This window comes from Hemiscyllium ocellatum, chromosome 13, assembly GCF_020745735.1.
Source record: "Hemiscyllium ocellatum isolate sHemOce1 chromosome 13, sHemOce1.pat.X.cur, whole genome shotgun sequence".
NCBI classification, from domain to species: domain Eukaryota; kingdom Metazoa; phylum Chordata; class Chondrichthyes; order Orectolobiformes; family Hemiscylliidae; genus Hemiscyllium; species Hemiscyllium ocellatum.
In genome coordinates, this window is record NC_083413.1 from 6,212,114 (window position 1) to 6,232,140 (window position 20,027).

The 20,027-nt window shown below is 40.6% G+C and overlaps 1 protein-coding gene across 3 annotated transcripts in view; it reads right to left on the reverse strand.

The window, feature by feature from the left end:
- xrn1 (5'-3' exoribonuclease 1) overlaps nucleotides 1–20,027 on the reverse strand; it is a 122,820-nt gene that overhangs the window by 84,803 nt on the left and 17,990 nt on the right. For all 3 annotated transcript variants that reach the window (XM_060834508.1, XM_060834510.1, XM_060834507.1), the window contains exons 5-14: nucleotides 14,592–14,701; nucleotides 13,432–13,542; nucleotides 12,574–12,659; nucleotides 12,097–12,184; nucleotides 9,438–9,606; nucleotides 9,259–9,326; nucleotides 8,454–8,585; nucleotides 2,428–2,518; nucleotides 1,725–1,845; nucleotides 599–688 (exon numbers count right to left, since the gene is read on the reverse strand). In XM_060834508.1, the coding sequence (XP_060690491.1) occupies nucleotides 599–688; nucleotides 1,725–1,845; nucleotides 2,428–2,518; nucleotides 8,454–8,585; nucleotides 9,259–9,326; nucleotides 9,438–9,606; nucleotides 12,097–12,184; nucleotides 12,574–12,659; nucleotides 13,432–13,542; nucleotides 14,592–14,701 (1,066 nt within the window). The remainder of the gene's footprint in view (nucleotides 1–598; nucleotides 689–1,724; nucleotides 1,846–2,427; nucleotides 2,519–8,453; nucleotides 8,586–9,258; nucleotides 9,327–9,437; nucleotides 9,607–12,096; nucleotides 12,185–12,573; nucleotides 12,660–13,431; nucleotides 13,543–14,591; nucleotides 14,702–20,027) is intronic.

Consider the following 20,027-nt stretch of genomic DNA (forward strand, 5'->3'; position numbering starts at 1 on the left):
TTTCGCGAATTAATACAACGGGAATATGGTTTCCATAACTGGGGTAGTTATGCATGAACATGAAGTACTGAAAGTCCAAAAGATGTGCAGGTTAGGTGGATTGGCCATACTAAATTGCCCATAGTGTCTAGGGATGTGCAGGCTAGGTGGATTAGCCATTGGAAATGCAGGATGATAGGGATAGGGCAGGGGTGTGGGATGCTCTCCAGAGAGTTGGTGTGAACTCAGTGGGCTGAATAACTTGCTTCCACCTGCTTCTAAGAAATGTATAAGTCACATTACCCTTTCTCATTTCAAATTTGGAAACAACAATAAGACAGAGAGCAATTTTTCATTACAGTTCGGATGAAAAGATCAGTGAAATAAATTGCAGTTTGTACGATTCATTAGAAATTCTATTCTTAGTAAACCCTTCCAAGACCCTGAAACTCATTTGATATTTGGGCACAAATTTCAGTGTACATCTCATACCCAAGAATAAATCTCTATAGTCCAGGAAATAGAAGGTTGGTGTTTAATACAACAAAAGGTAAGAAACAGATTCAATGCAAACCATGAGTAAAAAGTTATATTGAAAGATATCCATGCAAATACCTACCAGCTCCAGGACTGCACACCATGGTAATAATAGTGCAAAATCCATTGTATTGCTTGAACATAACATTCTGCTTGCTGAGCGAGAAATTCACTATTGGAAAACAACAGAAAATTAATAAATTTTGACAAACAATAGAAATATCTGAATTCTGCTATTTCATTGAGGAAGAATTTGGGTGGAGGCACTAATTTCTGCATATTCGGAATCAGATTTTTCAGCAGATAGATGTTTTTATCCTTCTGTTAGATGCTTCTCAGTGCCTTGCCCACCTCATAATTCTTCATTTGTGAGTTTCAACAGCAAGTGACAGTGACTTATTTTGCCATTCATGTCAAGCTCAATTCTTTTCTCAATGAAGATCCATGTGTACTGTGTGAACAGTAACAATGTTTGTGGCACTAGACTAGCAGTATAGAAACGGATCAATACAAACACCAGCTGTAGCCAAGCTGCCCACTATTTAAGTGGAGTTTAACAACAGGTGTACCAATTCTCTGTTACACCTCTGTAGGCAGATCATAAGATGAGAATGGACTCTCAATTTGATTGTAATTTTGATTGTATTTACTGTTGTTAAATTATCTAAGTACAGTGAAAAGCTTTGATTTGTGAGCAGTACAGGCAGATTGTTGAAAACAGGGACATACAGATCATTGGGTGCTCAGACAGAGTGAGGCATACAAGATTACGGCTGCACAGGAGGTGTGCAAAGCAAGATCAACATTATTTGATGTTGGGGAGGTCCATTCAGCAGTTTAATATGGCAGGGAAGAAGCTGTTCTTGAACCTGTTGGTGGATGTGTTCAAGCTTCTGTACTCAAGGGTACATTCAAACCCTCTGGAGAGATTTCCCTCGAACTTTTGAGGTGGAGACAACTGCTTGCCACCTCACCTCTTAGTGCATCTAGACTTCTGCAGTCAACAAAGAGGCAATCCACATACTCCTTTTCCAAAACATTTCCCCTTATGTGTTCTCTGTTCCCACTTGAGTGGAACACTAGTGTCCAACACATGGGCCGTCTTCAACCTAAAACCTGCACTCTCTGTTTAGAAAACATTTTTAATTCCAAATAGGGTATAATCATATGAAAAAACACTATTTCGAGGGAAAACAAAATTCACCTACTCAGAAACAACTTCTACACCCATCTTCGTCATGTAATAAACTCTCTTGTATTGCCTGAATTCTGTTTCAAACAAATCATTCTCATCTTCATTGTCATCATCTTTGTTGTCCTCCAATAGCTCTGAAATGATTGAAATACACCATGTGTAAGACATTGAATAAAATGAGATCGGAAATCAATTTAAATTCATTACACGGACTGTAAAAACTGAATATATTATCTCAAAAGAAAAAGCCATTATAGTTAACTGAAAATAAATCTAAGTATTAAGATAGAACAGAAGCTGGAAAAAATATCAATGAGGTGACACTTACTAGGTATAAGCAAATTCAAAAATGAATACTGAAAATTAATGAGAGAGAAACTGATATAATTGGAGAATGTCACACATCCGCGTCCTCCCACTCTGACATAACCCATTTTCAAAGGGCCCTCTCCCTGATTCCACTCTTGCAGGTTTCAGAGAGGAGTTGCAACAATTTTCAAGCTTCAAAATGGGGTCATAACGGGAAAAGATTGGTTACTACTGCTACACAAGGCTATGTAGATTGTGGTGCATGGTGTTCACTTTCCTCAGGAAACTGAGGTAGATCTGCACAGATTCCTCTTCCAAAATGCTTCACTGAGATCCTAAGAAACACGGCTATATAATAATTGTCAGCATTTCAAAGTGTCAAATGCTTATTTGTGTCTCATGTTTACCATCGTGACTGAATTCAGTCTTGTGGTTTGAACTGGCTGTTGTCTCATTTCCACTTTCATCTAATACAGCTAAACACATGTCTTCACGAACCTGGAAATAAAACAAAAACATAACCTGTATTTTTCCACTCTCAGTAAAAAGGTGAAATGCGACCAACTTCACCTTAAATATAGAGGCTTAACCCCTTCACAAGTTGTCAACAGACACAACAATATTAGATTGAATCAATGCTCAATGGTACCATTTTCCACTTATGCAGCGATTACACTTACCATTCATTATATATCAAATTAAAATCACTCAAAATAGCTACAGATGAAGGAATAAATTGCAACTTTCAAACCAAATGTCTGCACTTGAGCAGTTTTCTGAACTTGCATTTTAAACCTCAATAGCTGACCCTCTAATAAAAAAAAATTAATAATGTAATGTTCAAACACATTATTGGTGACTTTGGACAGATTTGAAAACAAACTCAAGTCAGAACAATTTATATTTCCCTGCTGAATCATTTAAACCATGGTCATCATCCTGCAAGCAGTTTAATGATCAAGGAAGGATGAGTTTGAGAAATCGACTGTTCAGATCAAATCAATTATGTGGATTAAATTTCAAGCTAGTGATACCCCTGAATTCGAGTCAGATTATCCTATGGCTCTTACTTATCTCTGAGCTAGGAGGAGTGGGTTCAAGTTCCATCTGCACGAGAGGTACGTCATAACACATCTAAACGGTTTGATTAATAATATAGCCCTTCTGACTCTCTGCATTAGCAATGCCTGCCTCATACTATATCAACAGACTGAAGCAATTGAATAAATAGTTAACGCAGCACAGGTTCCATGCTGTGATTGAGTAGCGAGTGAGGGAGGGCATTAGACAGCGTATCATGCTAAGCCTGAATGATATGAATTAAATTATGGACAGATATTCTGGGATTTGCTGGACACAATGAATAATTCCACCTTTTCAAACCTTATCCCTTTTGCAGTACTCAAATACCAGAGACAATGCCCTTCTCTGTCACATCTGTCTCTGATCTAACCATTGCTTTTAATTCCCAGTGCTGAGAGTCTGATAGCCTCTTCTTTAAGTATTCACACTATTATGTGGCAGATCAAACTCCTTCAGAATATATCAAGGAGATGGCCTCGACCCGACATTTTAACTTATTTAAAGGCAAGTGTGAGGTGCAGAATTCCAGATGTGATTCAACTGAGACAGGCAAGAAGGGGTAAGATTAAGGAGCCTTGGATGACGAGAACAAAGGATCTTCTCTCCAAAAGGAAGAAGGCAGCTTATGTAAGGTGGAGAAAGCAAGGATCTAGCACAGCTTTACAGGATTACAGGCTTGCTCGAAAGGAGCTCAGAAATGGACTGAGGAGAGCCAGGAGGGGGCACGAAAAAGGATTAGGGAGAACCCAAAGGCATTTTACTCACATGTGAGGAACGAGAGAATGATCAGGGAGAAGGTAGGGCCAGTCAAGGATAACATAGGGAACCTGTGCATGGAGTCGGATCAGATAGGGAAAGTCCTAAATGAGTTTTTTGCTTTGGTTTTCACTAAGGGACCTCATTGAGAATGAGACCTTTGAGGAGCTGGGAAACAGGTTTGAACAGATCAAGATTGATGAAATTGATGTGCTGGAAATTTTGGCAAACATTAAGATTGTCAAGTCTCCAGGGCCAGACCAAATTTATCCTAGGTTTTTCCGAGAAGCGAGAAAGCAGGTTGCTAAGTCACTGACGAAGATCTTTGCTTCCCCATTCTCCACGGGGGACATTCTGGAGGATTGGAGGGAGGAGAACGTTGTTCCTCTTTTCAAGATGGGGAAGAGGGAAATCCCTGGCAATTACAGACCAGACAGTCTTACATCTGTGGCCAGCAAAGTGTTGGAAAGAATTCTGAGGGATAAGATTTATGACTATTTGGAAAAGCATAGCGTGATTAAAGGCAGTCAGCATGGTGTGTGAGGGGCAGGTCATGGCTCACAAATCTTATTAAGTTCTTTGAGGTGGTGACGAGACAGGTCGACGAAGGTCAAGCAGTGGATGTGGTGTACTTGGACTTCAGCAAGGCATTTGATAAGGTTCCCAACGGTAGGCTCATTCATAAAGTCAGGAAGTATGGGATACAGGGAGATTTGGCTATCTGGATTCAGAATTGGTGGCTGACAGAAGGCAGAGACTGATCATAAAGGGAAAATCTTCTGCTGAGAGGTCAGCGGTGAGTGGTGTTCCACGGGGCTTTGTACTTGGGCCCCTGCGCTTTGTAGTTTTTATAAATGACTCGGATGAGGAGGTTGAGGAGTGGGTGAATAAATTTGCAGATGACACAAAGGTTAGAGGTGCCATTGATAGTATTGAGGGCTGTTGCAGGCTGCAGCATGACATAGACAGGACAGAAAGCTGGGCTGAGAAATGGCAGATGGAGTTCAATCTGGATAAATGTGAAGTGATGCATTTTGGAAAGTCGAACTTGAATGCTGAACATATAATTAAAGACAGGATTATTGGCAGAATGGAAGAACAGAGGGATTTTGGTGTTCAAATGCATAGATCCCTCAAAGTTGCCAACCAAGTGGATAGGGTTGTTAAGAAAGCAGGTGTTTTGACTTTCATTAACAGGGAGATCAGGATTAAGAACCATGACGTTTTGCTACAGCTCTACAAAGACCCTGGTGAGACCACACTTGGAATATTGTGTCCAGTTCTGGTTGCCCTATTACAGGAAAAATATGGAGGCTTTGGGGAGGGTTCAAAGAAGGTTTCCCAGGATGCTGCTTGGACTGGGGGGCTTGTCTTACAACGGCCTGTTGACTAAGCTCAGACTTTTCTTTCTGGCATTTGGTATGCTTTCCTTTATTGGTCAGAGTATTGAGTAAAGAAGTTGGGATGACATGTTGCGGCTGTACAGGACATTGGTTAGGCCACTGTTGGAATATTGCGTGCAATTTTGGTCTCCTTCTTATTGAAAAAATGTTGTGAAACTTGAAAGGATTCAGAAAAGATTTGCAAGGATGTTACCAGGGTTGCAGCTATGGTGAGAGGCTGAACAGACTGGGCTGTTTTCCCTGGAGCGTCATAAGTTTACAAAATATGGCATGAATAGGATAAATAGACAAAGTCTTTTCCCTGGGGTAGGGGAGTCCAGAACTAGAGGGCATAGGTTGAGGGTGAAAGGACAAAGATATAAAAGGGACCTAAGGGGTAACTTTTTGACGCAGAGGAACGTGTATGGAATGAGCTGCCAGAGGAAGTGGTGGAGGCTGGTACAATTGCAACATTTAAAAGGCATATGGATGGGTACATGAATAGGAAAGGTTTGGAGGGATCTGGGCTAGGTGCGAGCAGATGGGACTAGATTAGGTTAGGATATCTGGTCGGCATGGACTGCGTCCAAAGGGTCTGTTTCCGTGCTGTACATCTCTATAACTCTATGATTACAGAGAGAAGGAGGAACAGAGGTGACCTGATCGAGGTATACAAGGTAGTGTGAGGAATGGATAGTCAATAACCAAAGATATTTTCCTAGGGCAGGATTAACTGGCATGAGGGGTCATAGTGTTAAGATATTAGGAGGAAGGTATAGAGGAGATGTCAGAGGTATGTTCTTTACGCAGAGAGTTGTGAATGCATGGAATGTATTGCCAGTAGGGTTGGTGGCAGCAGAGTCATTAGGGACATTTAAGCAACTGCTGGATACGCACATGGACAGCAGTGAATTGAGAGGTGCGCAGGTTAGGTTATTTTATTTTAGATTAGGAATAATCCTTGGCACAACATCGTGGGCCAAAGGGCCTGTTCTGTACTGTACTTTTCTATATTATGTTCTATGTTCTAACTGGTCGAGGCTTTACTCAATACACACCACAGTTCAAAAGCAAATAAAATGAGAACTGGCATAACAATAACTCTAAAGAAAAACTTTTAAATGGCAGCCGGTGACGAGCGGTGTCCCGCAGGGTTCAGTGTTGGGGCCACAGCTGTTCGCATTATATATTAATGATCTGGATGAAGGGTCTGGGGGCATTCTAGCGAAGTTTGCCGATGATACGAAGTTAGGTGGACAGGCAGGTAGTACTGAGGAAGTGGGGAAGCTGCAGAAGGATCTAGACAGTTTGGGAAAGTGGTCCAGGAAATGGCTGATGGAATTCAACGTGAGCAAATGCGAGGTCTTGCACTTTGGCAAAAAGAATAAAAGCGTAGACTACTTTCTAAATGGTGAGAAAATTCGTAAAGCCAAAGTACAAAGGGATCTGGGAGTGCTAGTCGAGGATTCTCTAAAGGTAAACATGCAGGTTGAGTCCGTGATTAAGAAAGCGAATGCAATGTTGTCACTTATCTCAAGAGGGTTGGAATATAAAAGCACCGTTGTGCTACTGAGACTTTATAAAGCTCTGGTTAGGCCCTATTTGGAGTACTGTGTCCAGTTTTGGTCCCCACACCTCAGGAAGGACATACTGGCACTGGAACGTGTCCAGCGGAGATTCACACAGATGATCCCTGGAATGGCAGGTCTAACATAAGAGGAACGGCTGAGGATCCTGGGATTGTATTCGCTGGAGTTTAGAAGATTAAGGGGAGACTTAATAGAGACATACAAGATAATACATGGCTTGGAAAGGGTGGACGCTAGGAAATTGTTTCCGTTAGGCGAGGAGACTAGGACCCGTGGATGCAGCCTTAGAATTAGAGGGGGTCAATTCAGAACAGAAATGCGGAGACATTTCTTCAGCCAGAGAGTGGTGGGCCTGTGGAATTCATTGCCGCAGAGTGCAGTGGAGGTTGGGACGCTAGGTGTCTTCAAGGCAGAGATTGATAGATTCTTGTTGTCTCGAGGAATTAAGGGCTACGGGGAGAATGTGGGTAAGTGGAGTTGAAATGCCCATCGAGTAAAAAATGAGGTCTGCAGATGCTGGAAATCACAGCTGCAAATGTGTTGCTGGTCAAAGCACAGCAGGCCAGGCAGCATCTCAGGAATAGAGAATTCGACGTTTCGAGCATAAGCCCATCAGCCATGATTGAATGGCGGAGTGGACTCGATGGACCGAATGGCCTTACTTCCACTCCTAATTAACTACTAATCATGAACTGTTTCAACATAGCATCATTCCATAAAAACCTCAGCAAAGGCAAATTCAGCAAAACAGACCTACCTCACGTTATCTCTTCTGCATTCCAGGAGAAAGAAACACTAAAAGTAACAATCGTGCAGCAGAGAGAGAGCTATATCAACTCTCTTCCACAGCCAACTCTAAATCCCAACATAGAGCAAAACTAAAACCACGGGTCCGAGAGAGCCAGACTCTACCCACTCATGGTTCATTTATCTAATTTAAGAAAAAACAACGAATGAGCTCAAAGCTGTTCCCCCACTGCTTCTGACATAGACATTTCAGCACCACTGTGACAACATCTCTCTGCAAGAGAAACAGAACGAGAACACCTTTTAAAGGGCATAGTATCCTCATCACACAACTGAGGTTAAGTTTTTACAGCTTCAAATAACTTCTTCAGAGTTCTAACCAAACATACCTGCTCTGGAAATTTTATAATAGAACCCTAACACTATAGTAACATATTTCCTAACAGTTGCAAACTAACTCCTTTAACTAGGATAAATGGTTTCATACATCCAACCTCAGCAAAGAGGTTGCAAACCGAAACCAAATGTTTCCCCTGAGCAAAACAAAAATAATTTTCAGATCCTTTTATGTTTACTCTGTTTGCAAAACCTTCCCAATTCAAGTAAACTCCAATTCGCACTCCATAAACTCACTTTTGCGTGCATTTTTGTAAAACATTCCTGGGACGCTATCAAGTTAAGCATTAAACCCCCTTATACAGACACACCAAAACCCACATGCCATGTGTTCAAAACTAGTTTTAAAGTTCAAAACTCAAAAAAAACATAGATCACATACCGCCTGTTACAGAAGTATTTCATTTCCTTTACAAAATAACAATTACTTGAAAGGTTCAGTTGTAAAGAGTACCTGAAGAGGTGGAAGATGATATATACCTTGTTTTTCTTTTTACGTCGTTTTGCTTCCTCCGCTGCAATGCCTGCTGCCTCATTTAGGTATTTTTTACCCACTTTACTTTCAAACCACTTTAAGTCCACAAAAACTTCACTAAAATGCTCACGATCAAACTGTAATCAAACAATTATATCATGTTTAATTAGGAACGAAAATGCTCAAATAGTATTTATAGAAATGTTTCACTTGCTAAAACATACAAAGTGAATCCAGTTAAGATTAAACACCCTCATGAGTGCTGAAGAGGAATCATATTGAACTTAAAACACTGTTTCTCTCTCAAGACATTGCTGGACATGCTGAGTTTATTCAGCATTAGCTGTTTTTAATGGAAAATGCCAGCAACTGAATTTCATACCAATATGCTGTTATTTCTGGAAAATATTATGAGAGCAAAGTCAGGTTTGGAAGTGTAGAAACTGGTATTATTGTGCCAAACGTGTTTTTTTTAAACTATCAAGCCAAGTGGACCCAACTATAAGTTGCACATAGAGTCATATAGTTAGGAAACAGTACTTTGATCCAATCAGTCCATGTTGAACATAATTCCAAATTAAACTAGTCCCTCCCACCTGCCTGCTCTTGGCCCATATTCCTCTAAACCTTTTCTATTCATGTATCTATCCAACGTTGTAATTGTACCACATTCATCACTTTCTCATACCTGCCTTTATTACTGAATCATCGCTGATTATATTTTTGAGTTATTTCAGGCACATTTTCAGGCTAAGTTAGACAAAGTGCACAAATATTTCAACAAAAAATGTACAAGCAATCCATGCTTACCTCTGACAGTTTTACAAGATACTTCTCAAAGTGTTCCAAATTTAATGTTCCACCTTCGTTAATATATCCTGATCAAAAGAAAACAGTTTTTCACAACAAAGCTTTTCTTTGCCTATGAATCAATAAGTTTGGAATTATTTGTTTTATTTACTGTCGAGTATATTGCTAAATGCACTCACCTCCAAGACTTGGTAGGACCTCAGTGTACGTCTTGTATAGCAAAGGCAGTGCATCATGATTGATGTGTAAATGAGGTAGATGAGGAATAAAATCATTACCAACAAGAAACCCCATCAATATCCAGTCATCAATTATTCTCTCAATGTCATATTCAAAACAAATCTTGTCCTGTTAATGGAAGTCAAGAACAAACAATTTATTTAAGGGAAGTCAAAGTTCTGAAGAAGTTGTAACAACACATAGTACTGGGTTGAATTGGCAAATTTCTGCAAGTAGAAAAATTGTTCATTCTTAGGAAGGCCAACTCTAAAGGCCAATTATTTAATGGTACACTTACCACAACAATTGAACAACTAACATGAAGAAGTGCTGTAATGCTGGTAAGAGTACCATCTCAATGGTCTTGGCTTATTATTAACTTCAGCAATATAATCATCATCATTGCCAATTCTTGAAAACTCTAAAACCCAGAACTAGCAAGCAGCAAGAACCAGCTGTTTCTCCAGTGATGAAGGGAAGAAACAAAGTTCTCTGAGTTATCCTGAGATCAATCTCATACCCCAAGGAGTTGGCTTGTTACAACTTGTGGAAAGGTTTTAGGAGTACTGAAATGGCTGTGTTTCCTGACACACAGGTACATGTGTAACAGCAACAAAGTCTCTGAAAAGGTTTAAATAAAGAATGATAAAACCCCTAACAAATCATTAAAAATGAAAAATTAATAAAATATATAGGTGAAAATTAAGAACAGTTACAGTAGAATTTTAATTTATTTTTAAAATGTCACCTCTATATTGCTAAATCAATCAGAGGTGAGTATTCAGAGTCAGAATTTATCATCAGATATTTGGAGTCAGCAGACACTTTCCATTGAAATAGACAAGTTAGCCTCACAGCTATGAATAATCCGTGAACTGGGTGATCAAAATAGGCAATGCTCAAACAGGAAAACAGACCACATTTTAGGAAGGATATAAAGGCATTACAATGGATGCAGAAATAATTTCCAAGAATCGACTGAAGACGGAGAGGTTTCAGTTACTTGGATGGGTTTGACAAGCTAGAACTGTTCTACTTAGAAGAGGGAAAGAAAAACCCGGAGGAGAAATTTGATAAAGATGCTCAAAGTTGTGATAGGTTCTGGATGTAGGTTTGCTCTTTGAGCTGGAAGGTTCGTTTCCAGGTGTTTCGTCACCCTACTATGTAACATCTTCAGTGACCTCCAGACGAAGCACTGTTGATGATTCCTGCTTTCTATTTATATGTTTGGGTTTCATCACCCTACCTGGTCTGGAAATTAACCTTCCAGCTCAGCGAGCAAACCTACAGCCAGAACCTGAGCTACAAATCTTCTCAAAACTCACCAATCATGATAGGTCTCGACTGAGTAGATAGGAAGAAATTATTCTTATTGGCAAAAGGGTTGATAATCAGTGGACACTGATTTAAGGTGAATGGCAAAGAGTAAAAGGAGACATGAGGAAACCAGTGAGTAGCTAGAATCTGGAATTCTCTGCCTCAGAGTGTGGTGGATAGAGATTAAATTGCAGCAAAGGAAATCCATTAAAAACCTGTTAAAAATTTGTAGGAGTTCAAATTGAGGAATTAATTCAAAAAATTTCCTTTGAAAAATGCACAAAACACTAACTAATATTATGCCCAAAGAATAACCACCTTTTATCATTCACATATATTGAAAAATTAATCAATTTTTCACTGCTGTGTTATCACTCATTAAAAGTAATGACCAATGATATACCTGAACACACACATTAACAAAAAACACAATTAGTAGAATTATGACAAGGTACACGAGGTTCATAGTCCCATTTTCAGCCCACAACATGGACCCAAAGCACTTTATAAATTAAAGGTCAACCTAAATTCGGCTTGTGCAAATGGTAATGCACAGCTGTAGAGTAGCAGTGGCAGAAGATATTGTCAAGTTGTAAATAATTCAGTTCCTTTAAAAATAAATGTTTAATATCATTCATATTCACAGTCCATCACATTTTAAATGAGATAAGGTGAACAGAATCATTCACGTGCCAGTTCTTCGCGCATCTTATTGCAAGGTGTATTTACTTGCATACTCCCGTCTCTCAGTTCACTTTTGTTCCCCACCTTTGTCATCACAATGCTGCTCAGAGAAAATTTGTATAGAATTTTAGTTGAAGCACTTCTCGGAAGGTATTAGGAAATAGCCATGGACTGCAGGTACCAGAGGTTATAAGTAGCAAACTAAGTTCCTAATACCACCAGAAAGAATCATGACACATCATGCCTCTTAACCTCTCTGGTCAACAGTATGGCAACTTAATGATACATGTAGAGGGAAGATAACAGCAAAACTAATTACCACATCATTGACCCTTACACCACATATGACTAAAAATCACACAACACCAGGTTATAGTCCAACAGGTTTAATTGGAAGCACTAGCTTTTGGAGCGCTGCTCCTTCATCAGGTAATTGTCAGAGTTGAAGCGGTCTGAAAGCTAGTGCTTCCAATTAAACCCATTGAACTATAACCAGGAGTTGTGTGATTTTTAACATTGTACATCCAGTCCAACACCGGCATCTCCAAATCATGACCATATATGGCAATCCAACACTGATGTTTTCTTGAAAAAAACATTCAATTTCCATATACTGACCCGTACAGATGAAAACTCATAGTCAATGTACTCTCTCATTAGGGAAAGGTGCAACAAGTGAAACGTAGTTTCTTCAACGGCAGTAATCCTGAAGCAAACATAAATGTAATTAACAATTTTAAAAAATAAAACTCAACATCATGAAGAATGAATTAGCACTTGCAATATCAGGAATATGAAAGTACACAAAGCTTTTTTGTAAGTTTTAGCCACACAGTAATAGGAAAGCATCCAGCAGAATCCAACGATTTTTTTCTCAGAAAGGAAAGGGCTGGTGAGCCCAGAATACTGCTACATTCCCCATTGTCAGAAGAGTATTAAACACACTTTGATAAGTAATATGTGCTGATAAAGAAAACACCAATGAAGAGAAGAAGAAGAAAAAAAATTAAGAAATTGTACTTTCTAAAAACAGGAACAGAATGATCTTTATTACAAGTCTAAAGGACTTTATTAAATAAAAGAAAAAAAACCTACCTTTTCTGTGATTTTCTGCCACCAAATCGAACTTCTTCCCTCAAAAGGGAAAAATTTGGTTCATGGCTTGTTAATCCAAGCATAATCTTCATTAAACACAAATATTATTAATTTATCTGCACAATTATTTCTTTAAAACTGCTTGTAATCATGATCAAAAACTTTATCCAGATTGCAGTGAAATTATGCAAAAACAGAAAGTGTTCAATAACCATGTATTCTTGCAAAGAAACACGATCAAAAATTAGTACAAAGATTTTATACCATTGTATAAAATAAAAGCTATTATTAAAAAGTAATAATAATAATAATAAGTTGTTTCTCTTGAAGTCCTAAAGATATGACAGCAGAACACCAACTTTATCAGACATTATCAGTCATATTACTGTGGACAGATAGCAAATAGGAGACCACATGCTTCAATCTTAAAATGATGCAACACTTTAGCTGATTACTTCAGCTACATGATGGTTATGGAGATCCCAATAACAGAGAAATCAAGAGAAAAAAAAAGTCATCTCAGGAAAATTAACAGAGCAAATGTAATTTCTGCAGTAAAATAATATGAATAACTGAAATTCTCTTTATCTTGTCAATATCACAATTTAGAAAGAGCTTTTCAAGGATTTTGTTCATAATATAATCATTCAGGAAAAACAGAACTGTACAGGGCATGGTCTGCAGTTTTGCAAATTCAGAGTTAACATCAAATGTAATCTTCAAGTGAAGTGGGTTAAAGACAGAAAGAAAGTTAGACTGGAGGGTAAGAGAGGTTGGGAGAGACATACTGTGCTCTTTAAAAATAGACATAAGATTAAATAACATTTTTCCTTCTGAAGAATATTTTGTCATACATACTAAATCAGCATCCAGTCCATATAGACAGTGTCTTGTATTGGGATCATGATCAGGTTTTCTTGTTTCAGCTCTAATAAATTCCATAATTTTGTGTTCTCCCTCGCCTGGGGTCTAACAGTAAAAACAGGATATTAGAATGCCGAAATAGATATTGAAATGAATAGTCACATACTTTAATTCTAGTTATTAATCCTATTTGCTGTTTGGAAAAATAACTGCTGATAAACTTAAACATTTAACAAGAAAACCCAAAGGACTGAATGTCATAAAATATTGATTGTCTGACCAACATATGAGAAGTAAAGTATTGAGCCCAAAAATACAAAACAATGAGCACCTACTAATATATTCATGAACATCGGTTAACATTTTATACCAAGAAACAGAATAGCAAATAAATATATTTCTGAACACAAAATTATTTTCACAAAACACACTGACACCAATGATATTATTCATTAAATCTGCTCCTCAAATTTATAATTAATTGAAATCCTGTTTACAAGTGCACAAGAAATGGAAGTCATCAGGAAGTTGTAATGATGAGAAATCCATTGCATCCATTTGTTCATCTTTCCAGTATCATTTTGGGCATTATATTTTCTGATTCCTAATGCATTTTTAAGCAAAGCTGCACTCTGACAAGGTTCTGACAGAAATTAGGGCCTGCCAGTCTATTCTCATGTCAATTTAGAAGAGTTTGTTTTTTTCTCCATTCATTGGAAAAATCAATTTAAGGAAAGAAACAATTTTAAGGTACTGTCTATACTTGAGTAATTGTCGATCTCTTGTAAAAGTCGACCCTAGTTCTTCATGGATAACAGATCAACATTTATGAGTCAGTGTTCCAGCTGTCACGTCCCGCTCCAGCTCTCCAGTATGCCAGTTGTTCCTCTCCACGCCTGGTCTTCCAGTCCACTGGCTGCTGCATTTCACTCTGGGTTTTCAGAATTATCATAATTCATTGTTTTTTTTATTCTTCATTCATTTAGAGAATCAATTGAGCTTCTGCTAATGCTATGGTATGAATTTAGTCGGGGCATGAATTTCAGCCCCTCAAATGCAGTTCCCATGTAACAGTCAACCCCATAAATATAACCTTAAAAAGTTAAAAAATTCGACTATCACTCGAGTATTTACAGTAGTTTGTTTTTAATTACCTCATGACCCGACAGGTACACAGCCACACCTTCCCAGGATTTATCTATTGAAATCTTCAAGTTTATAAAATACTTTAATTGCTCATGTAATCTGGCCATGAAAGCAGTACCTAAAATAGAACGTATGGAAAAAGATTAAAAGTCCTATTTTGCATAACCAGGCAAGGGACAAGAAAAAAAATCTCAATCATTCCAGAGTTACAGCTCCATGACTCTCACTAATACAACCAGTAGCAGAACAAAAGTAAGGTATTATAATTCATTTTGAAGAGTAAGAGGCGGAACAAGAGCTAACAACAAATCTTAGGGTCCATAAGAGGAACCATAAAAAAAACCCATTGTTTCAATGTAACTGAAGCAAGAAGTCCTCATCTCAACTTGCCCCTCTTTCAGTAAAGAAAGCAAACGCGATGGCCACACGAGTCTAAAGTGGGAAAATACAGACATAAAACAGATATAGTTTTAACATCTGCTTATACATGTTTTCAACCTAATGTGGTACAGTGGCACATGAATCTTAAACATGCACCTTTCACAGCTCTTATCTGTAGGCTGTCACTGAAGTAGTACTCCTGAAATAGTATCACATATGAATTGTACATGAACCACTCATTATTAACGGAAACCGATGAAGAGTCTAATAGTGGAATTCTACTGTCATGGAGTCAAGTTGAATATTGATACTTCAGTGTTAAGACTCTTATTTTAAAATAAGACAACCACATTTGATGCCACAAATATTGTCACAGTAAAGACTAGAAATGCTCAGCAGGAGTAGCAGTATCCATGAAGAGACAAGAGTGTGAGCTGAAAATGTGTTGCTGGAAAAGCGCAGCAGGTCAGGTGGCATCCAAGGAGCAGGAGAGTCTACGTTTCGGGCATGAGCCCTTCTTCCACAGAAGAATCCATACACTAAAACTCCACAGAAGAATCCATACACTAAAATTCCACAGAAGAATCCATACACTAAAATTCCACAGAAGAGAGACCGTGTGTGTTCAGGTTAATAAATGTTATTTGTTTATACCATGACAATAAAGAATATTTTACTCTATTCTATTCATAGCTGATTGGAAATTCCTGCATAATGGCTTTAATGAAACAGGCTTACAAGGCGTGAGCTGAAAATGTGTTGCTGGAAAAGCGTAGCAGGTCAGGCTGCATCCAAGGAGCAGGAGAATCAACGGTTCGGGCATGAGCCCTTCTTCAGGAATGAGGAAAGTGCGTCCAGCAGGCTAAGATAAAAGGTAGGGAGGAGGGACTTGGGGGAGGGGCGTTGGAAATGCAATAGGTGGAAGGAGGTCAAGGTGAAGGTGATAGGCTGGAGTGGGGATGGGGGTGGAGAGTCAGGAAGAAGATTGCAGGTTAGGAAGGCAGTGCTGAGTTCGAGGGATTTGACTGAGACAAGGTGGGGGAGGGGAAATGAGGAAACTGGAGAAATCTGAGTTCATCCGTTGTGGTTGGAGGGTTCCTAGGCGGAAGATGAGGCGCTCTTCCTCCAGCCGTCGTGTTGCTATGGTCTGACAATGGAGGAGGCCAAGAACCTGCATGTCCTTGGTGGAGTGGGAGGGGGAGTTGAAGTGTTGAGCCACGGGGTGGTTGGGTTGGTTGGTCCAGGTGTCCCAGAGGTGTTCTCTGAAACGTTCCGCAAGTAGGCGGCCGGTCTCCTCAATATAGAGGAGGCCACACCGGGTGCAGTGGATGCAGTAAATGATGTGTGTGGAGGTGCAGGTGAATTTGTGGCGGATATGGAAGGATCCATTGGGGCCATGGAGGGAAGTAAGGGGGGGTGGTGGTGTGGACGCAAGTTTTGCATTTCTTGAGGTTGCAGGGGAAGGTACCAGGAGTGGAGGTTGGGTTGGTGGGGGGTGTGGACCTGATGAAGGAGTCACGGAGGGAGTGGTCTTTTCGGAACACTGATAGAGGAGGGGAGGGAAATATATCTCTGGTGGTGGGGTCTGTTTGGAGGTGGCGGAAATGACGACGGATGATGTGATGTATATGGAGGTTGGTGGGGTGGTAGGTGAGGACCAGTGGGGTTCTGTCCTGGTGGCGATTGGAGAGGCAGGACTCAAGGGCGGAGGAGCAGGAAGTGGAGGAGATGCAGTGGAGGGCATCGTCGATCACATCTGGGGGGAAATTGCGGTCTTTGAAGAAGGAGGCCATCTGGGTTGTCCAGTATTGGATTTGGTCCTCCTAGCAGATGCGGCGGAGACAAAAGAATTGGGAATATGGGATGGCGTTTTTACAGGGGCAGGGTGGGAGGAGGTGTAGTCCAGGTAGCTGTGGGACTCGGTCGGTTTATAGTAAATGTCCATGTTGATTCTGTCGCTCGAGATAGAAATGGAAAGGTCTAGGAAGGGGAGGGAGGAGTCTGAGACAGTCCAGGTCAATTTGAGGTCGGGGTGGAAGGTGTTGGTAAAGTGGATGAACTGTTCAACCTCCTCGTGGAAGCACGAGGCAGCGCCGATACAGTCATCGATGTAGCGGAGGAAAAGGTGGGGGGTGGTGCCAGTGTAGCTGCGGAAGATGGACTATTCCATATATCCTACAAAGAGGCAGGCATAGCTGGGGCCCATGCGGGTGCCCATGGCTACTCCTTTGGTTTGGAGGAAGTGGGAGGATTGGAAAGAGTTGTTCAGGGCGAGGACCAGTTCAGTCAGTCGAAGGAGGGTGCCAATGGAATGGTACTGGATGGTACGGCAGGAAAGGAAGAAGCGAAGGGCTTTGAGTCCTTCGTGATGGGGGATGGTGGTGTACAGGGACTGGATGCCCATGGTGATGATAAGGCGTTGGGGTCCCCTTTGGGATGGAGAACACTTCTGAGACACCTGGACCAACCACCCCGTGGCTCAACTTCAACTCCCCCTCCCACTCCACCAAGGACATACAGGTCCTTGGACTCCTCCATCGCCAGACCATAGCAACAAGACGGCTGGAGGAAGAGCGCCTCATCTTCCACCTAGGAACCCTCCAACCACAAGGGATGAAATTAGATTTCTCCAGTTTCCTCATTTCCCTTCCCCCCCACCTCGTCTCAGTCAAATCCCTCGAACTCAGCACCGCCTTCCTAACCTGCAGTCTTCTTCCTGACCTCTCCACCCCCCACCCTCACTCCGGCCTATCACCCTCACCTTGACCTCCTTCCACCTATCGCATTTCAAACGCCCCGCCCTCCTACCCTTTATCTTAGCCTGCTTGGACACACTTTCCTCATTCCTGAAGAAGGGCTCATGCCCGAAACGTCGATTCTCCTGCTCCTTGGATGCTGCCTGACCTGCTGCGCTTTCCCAGCAACCCAGTTTCAGCTCTGATCTCCAGCATCTGCAGTCCTCACTTTCTCCTTACAAGGTGTGAGACAGGGGAAGCAAAGACTTAACTAATAACGTTGGGCTATTATTCCAGAGACACAGGTACGCTTTGGGGATCTCAATTTGAAACCTGCCATGGCAAATGGGACTCTGAGTTCAATAAAAGAAAACATGGAAGAGTCTAAGGATGACATCATTGATTGTAGGTAAAACCTGTCTGGTTCAGTAACATCTTTTAGGGAAGGAAACTGCTTCATTACTTGGTGTGGCCTGTCTGTGACTCCAGACCACTGCAATGTTGAATACTCTGAACTGCCCACTGGGCAATAAATACTGGCCAAGCCAACAATGGTCACACCCTCCCTGAATGAATAATCAATGAAAAGAAACATTAACTCTGTTTCTGACACCAACAAGTATTTCCAGAATTTTCTTGTTTTAATCGCACACCCAGAATCTATTTGTTTCTCAGTTTCAAAACCTATAGTCTTCAACTTTTTGAATTCCATAACTTTTGATAAACCTTCTGGCCATTTCAACATCTGTTAGAAATTACAACGTTGCATATTAGTTTAAAACTCTTATTACAATGTTTTTCTCATCTCTAAAGAACATGATACATTTAGAATTAGAACATGAGTTTAGAAGATTAAGGGGAGATCTAATAGAAACTTACAAGATAATACATGGCTTGCAAAGGGTGGACGCTAGGAAATTGTTTCTGTTAGGCGAGGAGACTAGGACATGTGGACACAGCCTTAGAATTAGAGGGGATAAAGTCAGAACAGAAATGTGGAGACATTTCTTCAGTCAGAGTGTGGTGGGCCTGTGGAATTCATTGCAGCAGAGTGCAGTGGAGGCCGGGACGCTAAATGTCTTCAAGGCAGAGACTGATAATTCCTTGTGACATCAAGAGTTTAAGGGCTACGGGGAGAATGCGGGTAAGTGGATTTGAAATGCCCATCAGCCATGATTGAATGTCGGAGTGGACTCGATGGGCCGAATGGCCTTACTTCCACTCTTATGCCTTATGGTCTTATAGAATACATCAGAACTTTGTTCCTAAAAATCAAAAAGCCAAATAAAAGCACTGCATTGACTCATGCAGAAATAGTTTCTTCTATATTTGCAGTTCACTACCACCTTTCCAAAAAAAGTTGCTTTACTTCTATTTGAGCTTTGACGTTAAGTTGAAGGTCTATTATATGAAAGAAAGCCTCAATTTAAGCTCAAAATTCTCATTAATTGGTACCGGTCCAGGAAAAACTGACCAATGCTTATTTTCCTACGTCCAAAGGTTAGAAAGGACAAGGTAATCTTTCTATCTTGATCGTTGTGTCGGATGAAATCAGAAACACAATGCCGTTGGGGAAATCAATCCAATAAAACAGGGTTATCATTAGACCAGAAACTCAGCTCATGTTCTGGGGACCTGAATTTAAATCCTGCCATGGCAGATGATGGAACTGCGGCTGTACAGGACATTGGTTAGGCCACTGTTGGAATATTGCGTGCAATTCTGGTCTCCTTCTTATTGGAAAGATGTTGTGAAACTTGAAAGAGTTCAGAAAGGATTTACAAGGATGTTGCCATGGTTGCAGGATTTGAGCTACAGGGAGAGGCTGAACAGGCTGGGGCTGTTTTCCCTGGAGCATTGGAGGCTGAGGGGTGACCTTATATAGGTTTACAAAATCATGAGGGGCATGGATAGGGTGAATAGACAAAATCTTTTCCCTGGGTCGGGTATTCCAGAACTATAGGGTATAGGTTTAGGGTGAGAGGGGAAAAATATAAAAGAGACCTAAGTGGCAACTTTTTCACACAGAGGGTGGTACGTATATGGAATGAGCTGCCAGAGGATGTGGTGGAGGCTGGTACAATTGCAACATTTAAGAGGCATTTGGATGGGTATATGAATAGGAAGGGTTTGGAGGGATATGGGTTGGGTGCTGGCAGGTGGGACGAGATTGGGTTGGGATATCTGGTCGGCATGGACGGGGTGGACCGAAGGGTCTGTTTCCATGCTGTACATCTCTATGACTCTATAATTAAGAATCTGGAAATAAAGAGGGTAAACGATGACCACAAAGCCAATGCCAATTTTCGGAAAAACATAAGCGGTTCA